Source organism: Phyllostomus discolor, chromosome 5, assembly GCF_004126475.2.
Source record: "Phyllostomus discolor isolate MPI-MPIP mPhyDis1 chromosome 5, mPhyDis1.pri.v3, whole genome shotgun sequence".
Lineage (NCBI taxonomy): Eukaryota > Metazoa > Chordata > Mammalia > Chiroptera > Phyllostomidae > Phyllostomus > Phyllostomus discolor.
Window position 1 is genome coordinate 88,944,193 of NC_040907.2, and position 12,311 is coordinate 88,956,503.

Sequence of the window (12,311 nt, forward strand, 5' to 3'; positions counted from 1 at the left end):
TGATATTAAAACAATTTTGTTAGTTCAACACAATTTCAGTTTTCAAACACTGGAACAATACATAGATAGCCATTTTCAGTGTTTGATGCTTGGTGCAAAGGTAGTTTTTAAAAAGTGTTACTTATTGCTAAACTCTATTTATGTAAGTTTTACTTCAAGATCTTGCAGTTTGCACTTTTGTGTTCGTAATTCCAAGAATCAGAATACACTCATGAAACTAATATTTAAAATGGAACTGAAACTACAAACATGCCTGTTGGATTAAGTTTTCTGTTTGAAAACAAGATGAAATATAATATATAATTCTTCAAGTCACTTAAACTGTAATGTTAAAAAAAAGCTTAATATGCTATTTTGAAGAAAGGATAAAACCCATTCTAATCTCTACTAAGTAATTTTTTTAAAAAAGGGAAAGCTTAATTGCAGCACAAGAAATTTAACTAAGACATAAGGTAAACACTTGACACTACATGATGATAAAAGTTTGAATAAGCTCCCAAATGGGATAAAATTTTCTTCTCTGAAAGCTTCCTGAAAAGGGAATGCTTTAGATATGCTCTTATCTGTAGGTGGACATAATAGCTAGCATCTAGAGGTCAACTCCCAGCAGTACAATTGTGGTGGCTTCTCTCATTTGTTCACTAAATATATACCATAACATTAAAAATTGTAAGAAAGACAACAGAGCTTATATTAGGCTATTTCATTGACATAAACCATAAACTTGACTTCTAAAACTATATTAAAAATAGTAGACTCTATTGTGTGCTTTACTTTCTTTTAAGATCCAGCTCAAGTCACTTCTACTTTTATACTTTAGCATCTTACACTTATCTCTAGAATGTGTCACTTATCATACTGTGATATTGCCTGTTTACACCCATCTCCTCCAGCAGATTGTAGGCTTTAAGACAGAGACAATTTTTCTTTGCCTCCCTGGTACCTGACAGTTTAAACCACAAAACAGGCACTTGAATGAGTAAATACAAAAATATTCAAATGTCAATTGTCCTCATCCATCTCTAATAAAAAAAAAGAGAGAAAGTTTAGAGGGTCTTACATTCAAATCTTTGTAGTTCAGATTGATGACTAAACCAAAGGGTCGTCCGCCCATGGGCTCTGCAGGAATGAAGGAGTACTCAAAAGTTGCCTGTCTCTGGGGTGGCACTACAGTGTTCAGAGGGAGAGCTGTGAAATTCTGGATATAAAACTGGTAGTCCTGAGGATAACGGAATGAGGCATCTAGGGATTCAACAATAAAATCTTCTGTACCCTTGTTTGTAAAGCCTACCAGGAATTTCACAATGTTATTTGCTGGAAAATCTAAGAAAAAAGAAAAAAAACAAAACAAAGAGACAGATTATAAAATGTTCAAAGGGTATAAAATAAACAGTTGACATGTCTAAGAGGCTCGACGAAATTATATTATGTAAGAACATTAAAATAAAATCAAGCAATCCCTATCCACTTTGAGCAATTAGTCAAAATGCAAATTTGAAGGTAAGACCCAAAGAGGGAGCTACAAAAATAAATGGGGGAGGGGAGAGGACTCTCTTAATAAAATTATACTTTTTCTAGGCATAAAGTTGGAATGTACATGGGAATAAAACACAAAACTTAAGAAGGCAGAGGAAAATTAATAACTTCAAATAATAAGTCTTCAATTACACTGTAGCCTACAGAGCCGAGTTTCACCCAGTTAGAGCACAGCACAGGCTTTGGGGTCAGATGGGTCTGTGTCTGAAACCTGTCTCCACATTCTATTTACCACTGGGTAACCCTGAACAAGCTGTTAACATCTCTAAATCTCAGTTTAGCAATAGTAACCAACCTCACAGGATTTCTGTTAGGGTTAAATAATACATGCAAAGAACTGAGAATACTGACATATAGGCCATTATTTATTTTCTTTTAATAAAATCTAGGTTCCGCCCAAGTCCAAATGATAAGTTTTAATGTTCCACTCAAAATATGAGTTACTTTATTGTGGCAATTTTTAAAAACAGTTTCTTTCAAAAGAATATTTAACTTTCTAGTTAAAATGGGTGGTATTTTCCTTTGCAACAGCATGGATGCAACTGGAAAGCATTATGCTAAGTGAAATAAGCCAGGCGGTGAAAGACAAATACCATATGACCTCACCTTTAACAGGAACCTAAAACAACAAAACAAAGAAACAAGCAAAATATACCCAAAGACACTGAAATAGAGAACAGACTGACAGTGTTCAGAGGGGAGGGGAGAAGAGAGGGTATTTCAGGGGAAAAGGGGAAGGGTTTACAGGAACAAGTATAAAGGACACATGGATAAAAACTAGGGGCAGGTGGAAATAGGAGGGAGGAGGAGAGGGCTGGGTGGGTGGAGTGGGATGGGAGTAAAAGATAGAAAATTATACTGCAACAACATTAAAATACTCTACAGACATGGGTATTCATACCTATATAAGAGGGTTTTCTCATAATGCATATTTACACTACCTTGTAAGAAAGGAAGATGAATCTTAAGCATTACTACCACCTCCCAAAAAGGTGACCTTGTCATTTTAAAAATTCCTACACCTGAGTTAAAACTAGTATCTATTACCTTCTCCTTTCACAAATAGGATAGTTGTATCTGCGCTTGGTGAAGCTTCAGGTTCACCAGATACATCTTCTTCCTCTTTATCTTCTACCTAAGAAAAACATTAGAAAGGGATTACTATGGGGGTTGGGGGGGGGGGCGTGGGGTGGGGAGAATACCACCATTTAGAAATGACAAGTTCACTAAGATTTGGGACAAAATAGTGTCTCTCCCAGGCTTTGTGGAGATTAGCAGTGGTATATGATTTCACTGTAGTTCACTGGTTAAAATAAAAATTCTAGATCAATGCATCTCAAACAGTAATGTGCATTCCCAATTCCCAAGGATTCTGCAGATCTGATTCAGGTCTCCAGTGAAGCCTGAAATTCTCTATTTCTAACAATTACCCAGGAAATGCTGATGTTGCTGTTACTCAAACCACATGTTGAACTGCAAGGTTCTGGAGTGTGGGTTGGTAAACTTTTTCTGTAAAGGGCCAGATAGCAAATATTTTTGGCTTTGAGAACCACAAGGTCCCTGCTGCAACTATTTGACTCTGTGGCTGCTTTCTATGTGGCTACAGTGTAAAAGCAGATATACACATTACATAAAAGACGGGCAAAACTGGATTTGGTGTGCAGCCACATTTTGCTGACCCTGTTCTAGAGCACCTTATCAGCCTACAAAGACATAAATTACACCTCAAGAATAATGTTAAAAAATGTGAACAAATTTTAGTTTAATACTTTAAACCTCAGACATTTCTCCCATCATCACTAAGGATTACAAAAAGATTCACATATTTGAAGTGTCCATGCCCTTAATAAATCAGGATGCTTAAGGATACCACTTTTTATTAGTATTTAACTTTTTCATTTATGTAATAATTTTCTCAATAGACAGAATTCTCAAAGGCAAAGACTATCTTACAATTTAAAACTTCTCCACACCCAGTCCATATGCTTATGAGAGAAGACACTCAAACATTAGTTTCATGACTGTGCAATTCTGGGTTTTAAGTATCCTTAATGACAGCATTCATTTAACAAGAGTTAGTGAATTTCTGCTTTTCAGAAAAGACACCCAGAAGTAGGAAACAGACCAAACACAGAAACCATAAGCTGTAATGAAGAAGAAGAAGGGTATACTTGAGAAACAGTTAAGAGAAACCATCTCTAAGATTTGATTAATGGGTTGTGCAACAAAAAGAAAAGTAGCAAGGCACAAGTTTGAATCACTAGAGCCATATCAAAACAAGAAGTTTATGCAGGTGGGATGGATGGTATATACTGAATTCCATTTTGGACATACAAAATTTGAGCATCCAGATGGTGCTATACTGCAACAATGAAGCAAATACAGGTATAAAGCTCAGTAACTGTAAAGTAGGTGGCCAGAAATGAGACCTGAAAGTCATCAATATAAAGTGGTGGTAGCTGAAACCACAGGTCTCATCAACCCTAAAGGGGTGAGCAGAGGAGAGAAGGTAGAGATGAAGCAGCAGTAACTGGGCAGGGGAAACTAAGAGGGCTGCAGCAGAAGCTAACATGAAGGGACTCAAGAAAAGGGTGGACTGCAATTGTGAAAAGGGTTCAAACAGGTAACAATGGCAAACACACCCAGAATTTGGCAATTAGGTCACTGGTGACTTAGCGAGAACATTTTTACCAAATATAGGCAATTGATCAACTTAGAGAACAAATGTGAAATGAGCACAAGAGAAAAACTAGTTTGCGATTTCAAGAAGCATGCTGGTAAAGAAAATGTAGAAAGGACAGGTGAAGTATAAAGTTAAAAAACTTGATGGAGTTCATCCTTCATGGCCTTCACTTTCTGACACTGAAGTCAATGTTGCTAAGAATGAAGAGGACTGATATCAGAAATTGAAGGTGTTAAATGTTTGGAATAATAGTTGTGAAGAACTGGAAAGTATATGGAAGTAAAAGTAAATAACTCATTTATTTTATAGCTAATTAACATAGGATAAGATGTATATTGCTTAGTACCTGCTACCTGGTTGTACTCTAAAATATTTTGGCTATGACAGGTTATCCCCAGGACAGTAAAGAAACTGGCAGTACTGCAGAGATGACCTTAGCACCTGGAGTGCAGGCATGCAAGAGAAACTTTTCACTATATACCTTTAACTTTTTAAATTCTAATCCACTTGAATGTATTATCTATTTTAAATAATACCAATATTTTTTATGTTAGTATCACTACTATAGTGCTTGTTTTAACAATCAAAACAAAAATTACTATCACTTCTGTTAAGAAAAATACTTTCAAAGAATGATGACAGGCTACATTGCAACCTACAGCTTTAGAGACTAAAAAGGATAGTCGAGAGGGTAAAAGAGCCCAAGGTGACTTAAAAAAGTTTTCAGTGCAAACTTTTAAACCAATAACTTGCATCTAAACCAGCTGTTGGTATCTCAGATCTTAGGAAAATCTCCCTTCTGTCCCTTGACTCCAGAGATAGGCCCAGTGGCAAAGGATCCTACCATAACCCCCCATTCCTTGATGCCTAAGGCAGCTGTATACAAGTTGATAATCATGGGGAACAACAGTAACAGGATAAATTCTAGGGCCCTCAGTTCTAGAGGTAACTTTTCTAGCCACTCTTGCCCTAAGGGCCTACCTTTTTTACTCTACAGGGTTCCACACAAACCTACCACTGCTGGTACCAACTTAGTCTAAAGGAAGGAAACACTTTCCCTGCCTTCCTGCTTCAATTTTCCCTAGCCATTTTCTGATTTGAGAAAAGCAACACAGCAAAGGATACTAACACTTTTGAATTCATTAGTCATGGTATGGAGTGGACAATTTGAGCTACTCTTTCAACTCTAACAGTTCCCAAGACAAGAGATATGATCAAGGCATAGAAAAGTTCTGGCTAAACTGTAACTATAGCAAAGATCTAACAGTTTCCTTCTTTACTCTTTTCCTCCACAATACATACATTTCAAAGCCAGAGAGCTGAATTTCAGAAAAGTGGTTATAACAATATCATCTATTACTAAATTTCTAAGCATGCCCACATTTCAAAGCCCTAAACGTCAACTCTAATACTCAATTTCTGAATAGATTCCCCTCACAATGTTCACTCCAATTTATCTTACCACAAGTGGCACTTTTAGAACACTCAAGTTTTTGTTACCAACAGTGATGGAGGAACGTGCTGACCTAGTTAGAGTAGTACATCAAACAACTGGGTCAAAGATGCAGAGCCTAATATAAACCCTAAAAGTATGGGTATGCATATATGTGAAAAGCTTGACACGTAGTAATCAGTAAAGGTGTCTTAAAAGAGGGGGAATTAGAAAAGTACAAAAATTAGTAGGGATATTATAATCAAATAAAACAATATGTAGATGTATAAAAACAGTAATTTAAAAATCAACAAAACAGCAAGCAGATTAGCTTACTCCCAAAAAATGCTATGTCAAAAGAGAAGCAGTATCTATATACAAGGCTAATTATTCTGATGTCAACATAACAGAAAAATAAGGACATGGTTTAATCTCCAGAAAAAAAAGTAAAATCTAGAATCACAAACATTTCTAGATTCAAGTATGGCATAATGAAAAGAGAAAGAAAAAAATATCTGTGTAGCACAGAGTATAACAATCCAAGAGAGGAAATGAAATTAGCTAGAAGCATGGTGCCATAATCCTTATTCTAGCTCAATGCTCTGTCATACTATTTTATAATAAAAGTGTCAGCTGTATTTTTTTTTTTTAATTGAAGGTCCCTCACTGGTCCTGCTTCCAGGAGTGGCCACCACCAGGTAGAAAAGGGGAAATAAGCCAGGTGGCATGCGGAGGGTTCATCTCCACAACATTCCATTTATATACAGAACTAAACAGAAAAGCACAGAGTCACTTCTGCAGATAGAAGTTGGCAGTATGGGACAGGGTAGGAACAGGCAGGGAAGTTAGGGTGTTATTAAAATACAGGCCCCTGCCCTGGCTGGTGTGGCTCAGTGGATTGAGCGCCAGCCTGAGAGCCAAAGGGTCACTGGTTTGTTTCCCAGTCAGGGCACATGCCTGGGTAGCAGGCCAGGCCCCCAACAAGGGACATATAAGAGGCAACCTCACATTGGTGTTTCTCTTTTTCCCTCCCTTCCCCTCTGTAAAATAAACAAACAAAATTTTAAAACGGGTTGGAAAGGCCAAAACTGTCTGGGGTGAAGGGAAAAAGGAAGGTCCAGGGGGTGGTGGGCTGTTTAGAAACTGGGTGAAGGGACTGCTGTTCCCCTGCTGGGATCCCCGCCAGCCCCTCTGGTCTGGCAGGAAGGGGGCAGCCTACAGTCCTCACAGGCAGGTCTCCTGCGGCCAGATGCTCCAGGCATAGGGCTGGAGGGGGCTCACAAAGGCTTGCCCTCCAGGGACATGAGAGCACTGCCCCTCAGCTTCTCTGCCAGAATGCAGCAGTCCTTGACCTCCTCTTAGCAGTTTGCTTGTAATTCATGCTTTATCCCTATCAGCTTCTTTATTTATTTATTTTTAGAGGGGAAGGGAGGGAGAGAGAAAGGGAGAGAAACATCAATGTGTTCAAGAAACATCAATCGGTGTTTCTGACACGCCCCCAATACAGGACCATGTACCCTGACAGGGAATCCAACCAGTGACCTTTGGGTTTGCAGGCTAGCGCTTAGTCCACTGAGCCACACCAGCCAGGGCAGATCTTCTCTAGGCCCTTTACTATTCACAGAACACATTGCATATATTTTTTATTGTCTGCTCCTCATGCCCTGCCACCAAAACACATAGACACTGCTTCAAGAATATGAACTTCATGACAGCAAAGAAAATACCTGGTTTGTTCACCCCTAGCATCCAGAATAGTGCCTGGCACATAGCTGGGCATATAAGTATTTACTTACGGAGAGAAATTAAAAAAAGAAACTCAGATTTAGAGAGACAAGCTACCCAAGGTCAGAAAGCTAAGCAGTATGTATCCCAAATCTATCAACAAATGGTCCAGATCTATTACCACTATGCTATTACCCTCATAGAGATGATCTCTCTGCCTGTTCCAGAAAATTCTAAAGATCCATCCCAATGACTGACCTCTATTCTCCCAATTTCAATCCATACCCCAATCAGAGTAACAACAATAACATGGAAGCTGCTAAAATCAAGAATTTTAAAACACAAATTTATCTATAAAAAGGATACATTTTAGATATATATATGCATTAAATCATACATCACACTAACCAAATCTGTGGGTTCATCTTCTTCCACTTCTGCTTCATCATCTTCATCTTCAATTATTGAATCTTCCACTGTTTCTTCATCTTCTGTAAGATCTTGAGCTGCTGCTACTAAGCCTAACAAAATATAAAACAAGCAGTTAACTACCCTGAAGTTAATTAATGTTTTTCACTTCAACAATATTCAACAAAAATTTCCTCTTGGAGCAATTCAAGCACAAAGTTTACTTGCATGATATCATATTATAATGCATGTAAGATTATTCATATGATGTTATCTTAGTAGTCTTAACTGCATGTTAATTTTAATGGGAAATGCTGTTTAATTTTTAAAAAGCACCTAAAAGTTGAAAAAATGAACTCCTGAAACTAAAGATGCCTTAAATTTCAAATAAAGAACTTTAAGCAATTTTGTTAAGTGAATAAAAATAAGTTTTAAAAGAAATCCCAAAATCTAATGTCATTAACAATACAAAAATGAAACAAAAAAATACTCATGTCTGAAGGAAATAAGCGATCTTAATATCTAGGCAAGAAACACTGTCATTAGAGTTGATTACAACTCAAACTCTTAGAACTTTACTGCATGTAATTCCAAGGAACAAACATCTGTGTGGCATCCATGTAAAAACTAGCTTACATGAAACATACCATTTAGTAAAAAACCTATACTGTCAACTTCAGGGTTGGTAGCCAAGAAAGCATGCATTTATTTTTGCATATGGCTTCAAATATGATACTCTTTAAATCCTCTACACTTAATATGAAAATAAAAGTTAAACAGAACTATAGTGCCATGAAATTATAAATTCTAATTTTATATACAAAAGTATTCTAAATAAGTCTTATTTAGAATCTTACTAAATCTATTTCAGACAAGACCTTCAAAAGAAATTTCAAAGATCTAGCAACTCCTCCAACATGTCTCAGGAAGAATGATGATGTGGCAATTCAGCAAAGAGGAAAAAATGTGGGAAAGGAAGCATGTGCATATGCTGCAATACTCAAGAGAAACTATATAGTAAGGACCAGGCATGTTAAGTCTTTTCAGTCCTACCTCTTCCTGAACAAAACATTTTTAAAAACTGGTAAGAAAAAGACCAAGAAAAAAAAAAGGAAAACACAAAGAAATAAAAAGCCAATAAGAAAAACATCTAGGTATGACATAATAAAGCTGTATTTAAATTTCAGGACTGAGACTTAATGGCTTTTCATCCTACCTTTCAGTGGATATTAAACTATTTCAATGTTAACCAGTAACAATTTTGTGCCTATGAAATCTAATAATTTTCAACTGGAAAAATTTAAGAGGAAACATCTTTTGAAAGAAAAACTAATTCTCACAGAAAAAAGTTTAAACATACCCAGTTCATTATAGAAACTGGTGTTTCTTTTTAAGAAAAAATTTAAAGCCTGAAAAAAAGCACAGTCTGGATTCTATACAGTAAAACTGGCAATTTATCTTTAAAAAACAAAAACAAAACGAACTGAAAACCAACCAGCAAGCAATTAATGAAGGAAAAGAACCCCTCAATCTGCAAATGAATGAAAAGTTCTGATTAATTTTCACACTTGGTTTTGTACTCACTAAACAGAAGCGAGTCACTTCACTTTTCTTTGCAAAACTTCTGGATACTTGTCACTATCATTATGCCACAGAGCTTGCTTCAACTAGGAATTCTAGTGATCATTTAGTCAGACTACAATTTACAGATGAGAAAGATCGAAGTTCACGATATAACCAGGGCAAAAAGCCAAGTGTCCACATTTTTAGTGTTCTGCTATCTAAATTATTTTCAAACCAGGTTAACTGTTGTAAGGAATAAACCTAAATACTAAGCATAAAACTAGAATTAGACAGTACTTTTTCAGGACATGGTAATTCCAAGAAACAAAAACAGCGACCAAAAAAAAAAAGGGGGGAGGAGAAAAAGGTGCATAAGTAATAGACATCCCACAGAGAGTCTTCAGTCAGCCTGGGACTATAGGAAGGACAATGCGGGGTGAGAATGGGGAGCTTTTCTGAAATACACGACTCCTAGCAACACACAGGGACCAAGGGCTGATAAAAGGGAAGATCACTAGAAAAATAAAAAGTGCTCTAAGAGTTTAGGTGCCTAGAAAACAAAGGTTTCAGCAAATGAATGAAGACGAACTCCTAGCGTGGAAACGAAAGACACGTCAGCCCAGAGCCGAGGGGATGGGGTGGAGCGGCGCTGGTGGCGGCCAGAGGAAATAAAACTGGCTCGTAGCGCGCTCTTGGCTCAGCCGTGCCCCTCGCCCCGTCTCTTTCTCATCTAAATGGACCCGCCAGCTCAGACTACAGTTGCCGACAAGGGTCCGGGAGTCAAGCCCTCGGACGGCCACCCAGAAGGTCACCGGCACAGCCTCGCGCTCCGCGTGGAAGCGGCAGAGGCCTCAAACAGGACCTCATGCCACGCGGGACCCTACTACGAGCCGGGGGTCGAGGAGAAGGTGAAGGGATATTGGCGAGGTGCACGCTGGACCCAGAAGCTGCTGCCGCCGCCTCTAGCTTTAAGCTTGCGGTCACTCACAGCTCCTTCCCCGCCAAGTCCCGCCACCCACTCCCCTCGCCTCACCTCTAGGGCCGCCTCGCAGCAAGACAGTGACAGGGAACACCAGCAAGAGAAGCAGAAGCAGCCGTGGGAGGAGTCTCATGGCGCGGCCGGTCCAGTGTCCACTCGCCGTCCGCGAGAGCTCTCGGCGGCTCCAGCGATAATGGCGTTACTCTTCATCCGGGCTCCGGGCGGGGAGGGGCGAGGCACGTACCACGTACGGCCGTTCGCCACGCCCTTCTGTGTGGTGGAGAAGCGCCGCTAACGTGGCTGAGATTCGGTTCCCGCTGGTGGTGCTTGGGAGGCCCACGGAGTCACGTGGCTGGCTGCCGGGGCCTCTGAGATTACCGCGAGAATCAGCCTTTCGCCTTAGTGCGGCCTGGCGACCTGGGGTTGGTAACATACAGTGCTCTGCCTGGCTCACTCCATTTAATCAGTATGGTTCGTTAGTGGTTACCTCACTTGAGTGACATTCTTTCTGGCTCGATAAAGTCTTTATATGATTTTGAATGGTAGGGGTAGGAGCATGAGCTGTCTGTATGTAGTGTTGAAAAGCAAAAATATGTTTTGGAATACTTTTTTAAAATAACCCCAAAAGCATAAAAAATATACAGTGGTAAATCTTTTTCTCTATCTGCCCTTATCTTCACCCATAGTAACAGTTCTTAAATTCTTAGACGACATTCCAGTGTTATAAATCATCTAGAGCAGTGCCTGGCATATAAAAAGTATTTGACAGATATACGATGGGGGCAGCAAAGGCTACAATATCCTTCAGTTTCCTCATCTAGTTTGGACTTTGGGTTGCTTCCAACAATCTGGTATTTGATGTATTTAAACAATCTGAATATCAGGTCTTGTTGGACTAGACCAATGTGACGTCATATGGATGATGAAACAAACTAATGCTTATGTGTGCTTTCTATTGCCATCACTGCCCCTTAATCTCTAAAAATCCCTATCAGCTGGATATTATTTACTGAGAAAAAAACTGAGACACAGAAAGGTTAGTAATTTACCCAAGACTTAAAAGTTAGTCAATGGTAAGGTTAGTCCATGGCTGATGGTAAGATTTGAACCTAACAACAGTCTCATTCCAGCCTCCATCGTCTTAGAATATCTTCTGTTCTACTCCTTTGTTGGCCCAGATCAAGGCCCCATTGCCCTGGGGACCCTGTAATGGCAGCTTGTGGCTGCTGCAGCCACTATTTTTGTCTGCCAAAGTCACCACCTGACACCAGTGGGCGAAACCAACTCTGCTCCACTCTTCTCTGCCAGGCCACCAATGCTGCTGTGGCTGCTGCCACTGAGGCACCCGGCAGAAGTAGAGAGACTCCCTAGAAAGGCATCCTCCCACTTTGCCGCTGATTGCACTCCTATACATGGCTACCAAAGCTGCCTCTCTGTGCCAAAGCCACCAGGACTGGTGACCTCACTTTCACGTGGCTGGGAATTTAACTTCCCAACTCTGAGGCACTTTCTGCTTCAGACTTGCTCTGAGTTCCTGAGTCTGACAGGTGTTTTGGCAAACACATCCTTCTGCTTAATTTGCTGTTCTCCCCTAGCACCAGAAAGAAAATGGTATGGACTGTAAAAAAAAGTCACAGACATTCTGCTAAACTTAAAATCACTCTCTCTGTCACTGCACCAACGGTCTCTCACAGACTTTTTCTTCAGAGGACTGATTTCCGGTGGAGAAGATTCTCATTCTTTATGTTAAAGTGAGTCCTAGTAGTTCTGTCTCTCCAGTTCTTATGACATGCTTAGACATAGCCTAAACCTGTGAGGATAATCCAGTTTAGGCTTAAACTGGGACTTTCACTCCAGTTATGTTATTAAATGATCACTAATGGATTTTAATGGCGATTTGAATTTTAGACAACTAGCTACTAAAGACACAGGAAGGACAAATACAAGTATACCTACTCTGGATGTGACTGATGTGATGAACCTAG

General features: G+C 39.3%; 1 protein-coding gene across 5 annotated transcripts in view; it reads right to left on the reverse strand.

Annotated features, from left to right (window-relative positions):
- Positions 1 to 10,564, reverse strand: part of SSR1 (signal sequence receptor subunit 1) — a 37,164-nt gene extending 26,600 nt beyond the window's left edge. For 2 of the 5 annotated variants that reach the window (XM_028511337.2, XM_036026525.1), the window contains exons 1-4: positions 10,381 to 10,564; positions 7,785 to 7,897; positions 2,584 to 2,671; positions 1,061 to 1,323 (exon numbers count right to left, since the gene is read on the reverse strand). In XM_028511337.2, coding sequence (XP_028367138.1) covers positions 1,061 to 1,323; positions 2,584 to 2,671; positions 7,785 to 7,897; positions 10,381 to 10,459 — 543 coding nt within the window. In that variant the 5' untranslated portion in view covers positions 10,460 to 10,564. The remainder of the gene's footprint in view (positions 1 to 1,060; positions 1,324 to 2,583; positions 2,672 to 7,784; positions 7,898 to 10,380) is intronic. The other 3 variants (XM_036026526.1, XM_036026527.1, XM_028511338.2) reach the window with 2 other exon arrangements.
- Positions 10,565 to 12,311: the final 1,747 nt, after the last annotated feature.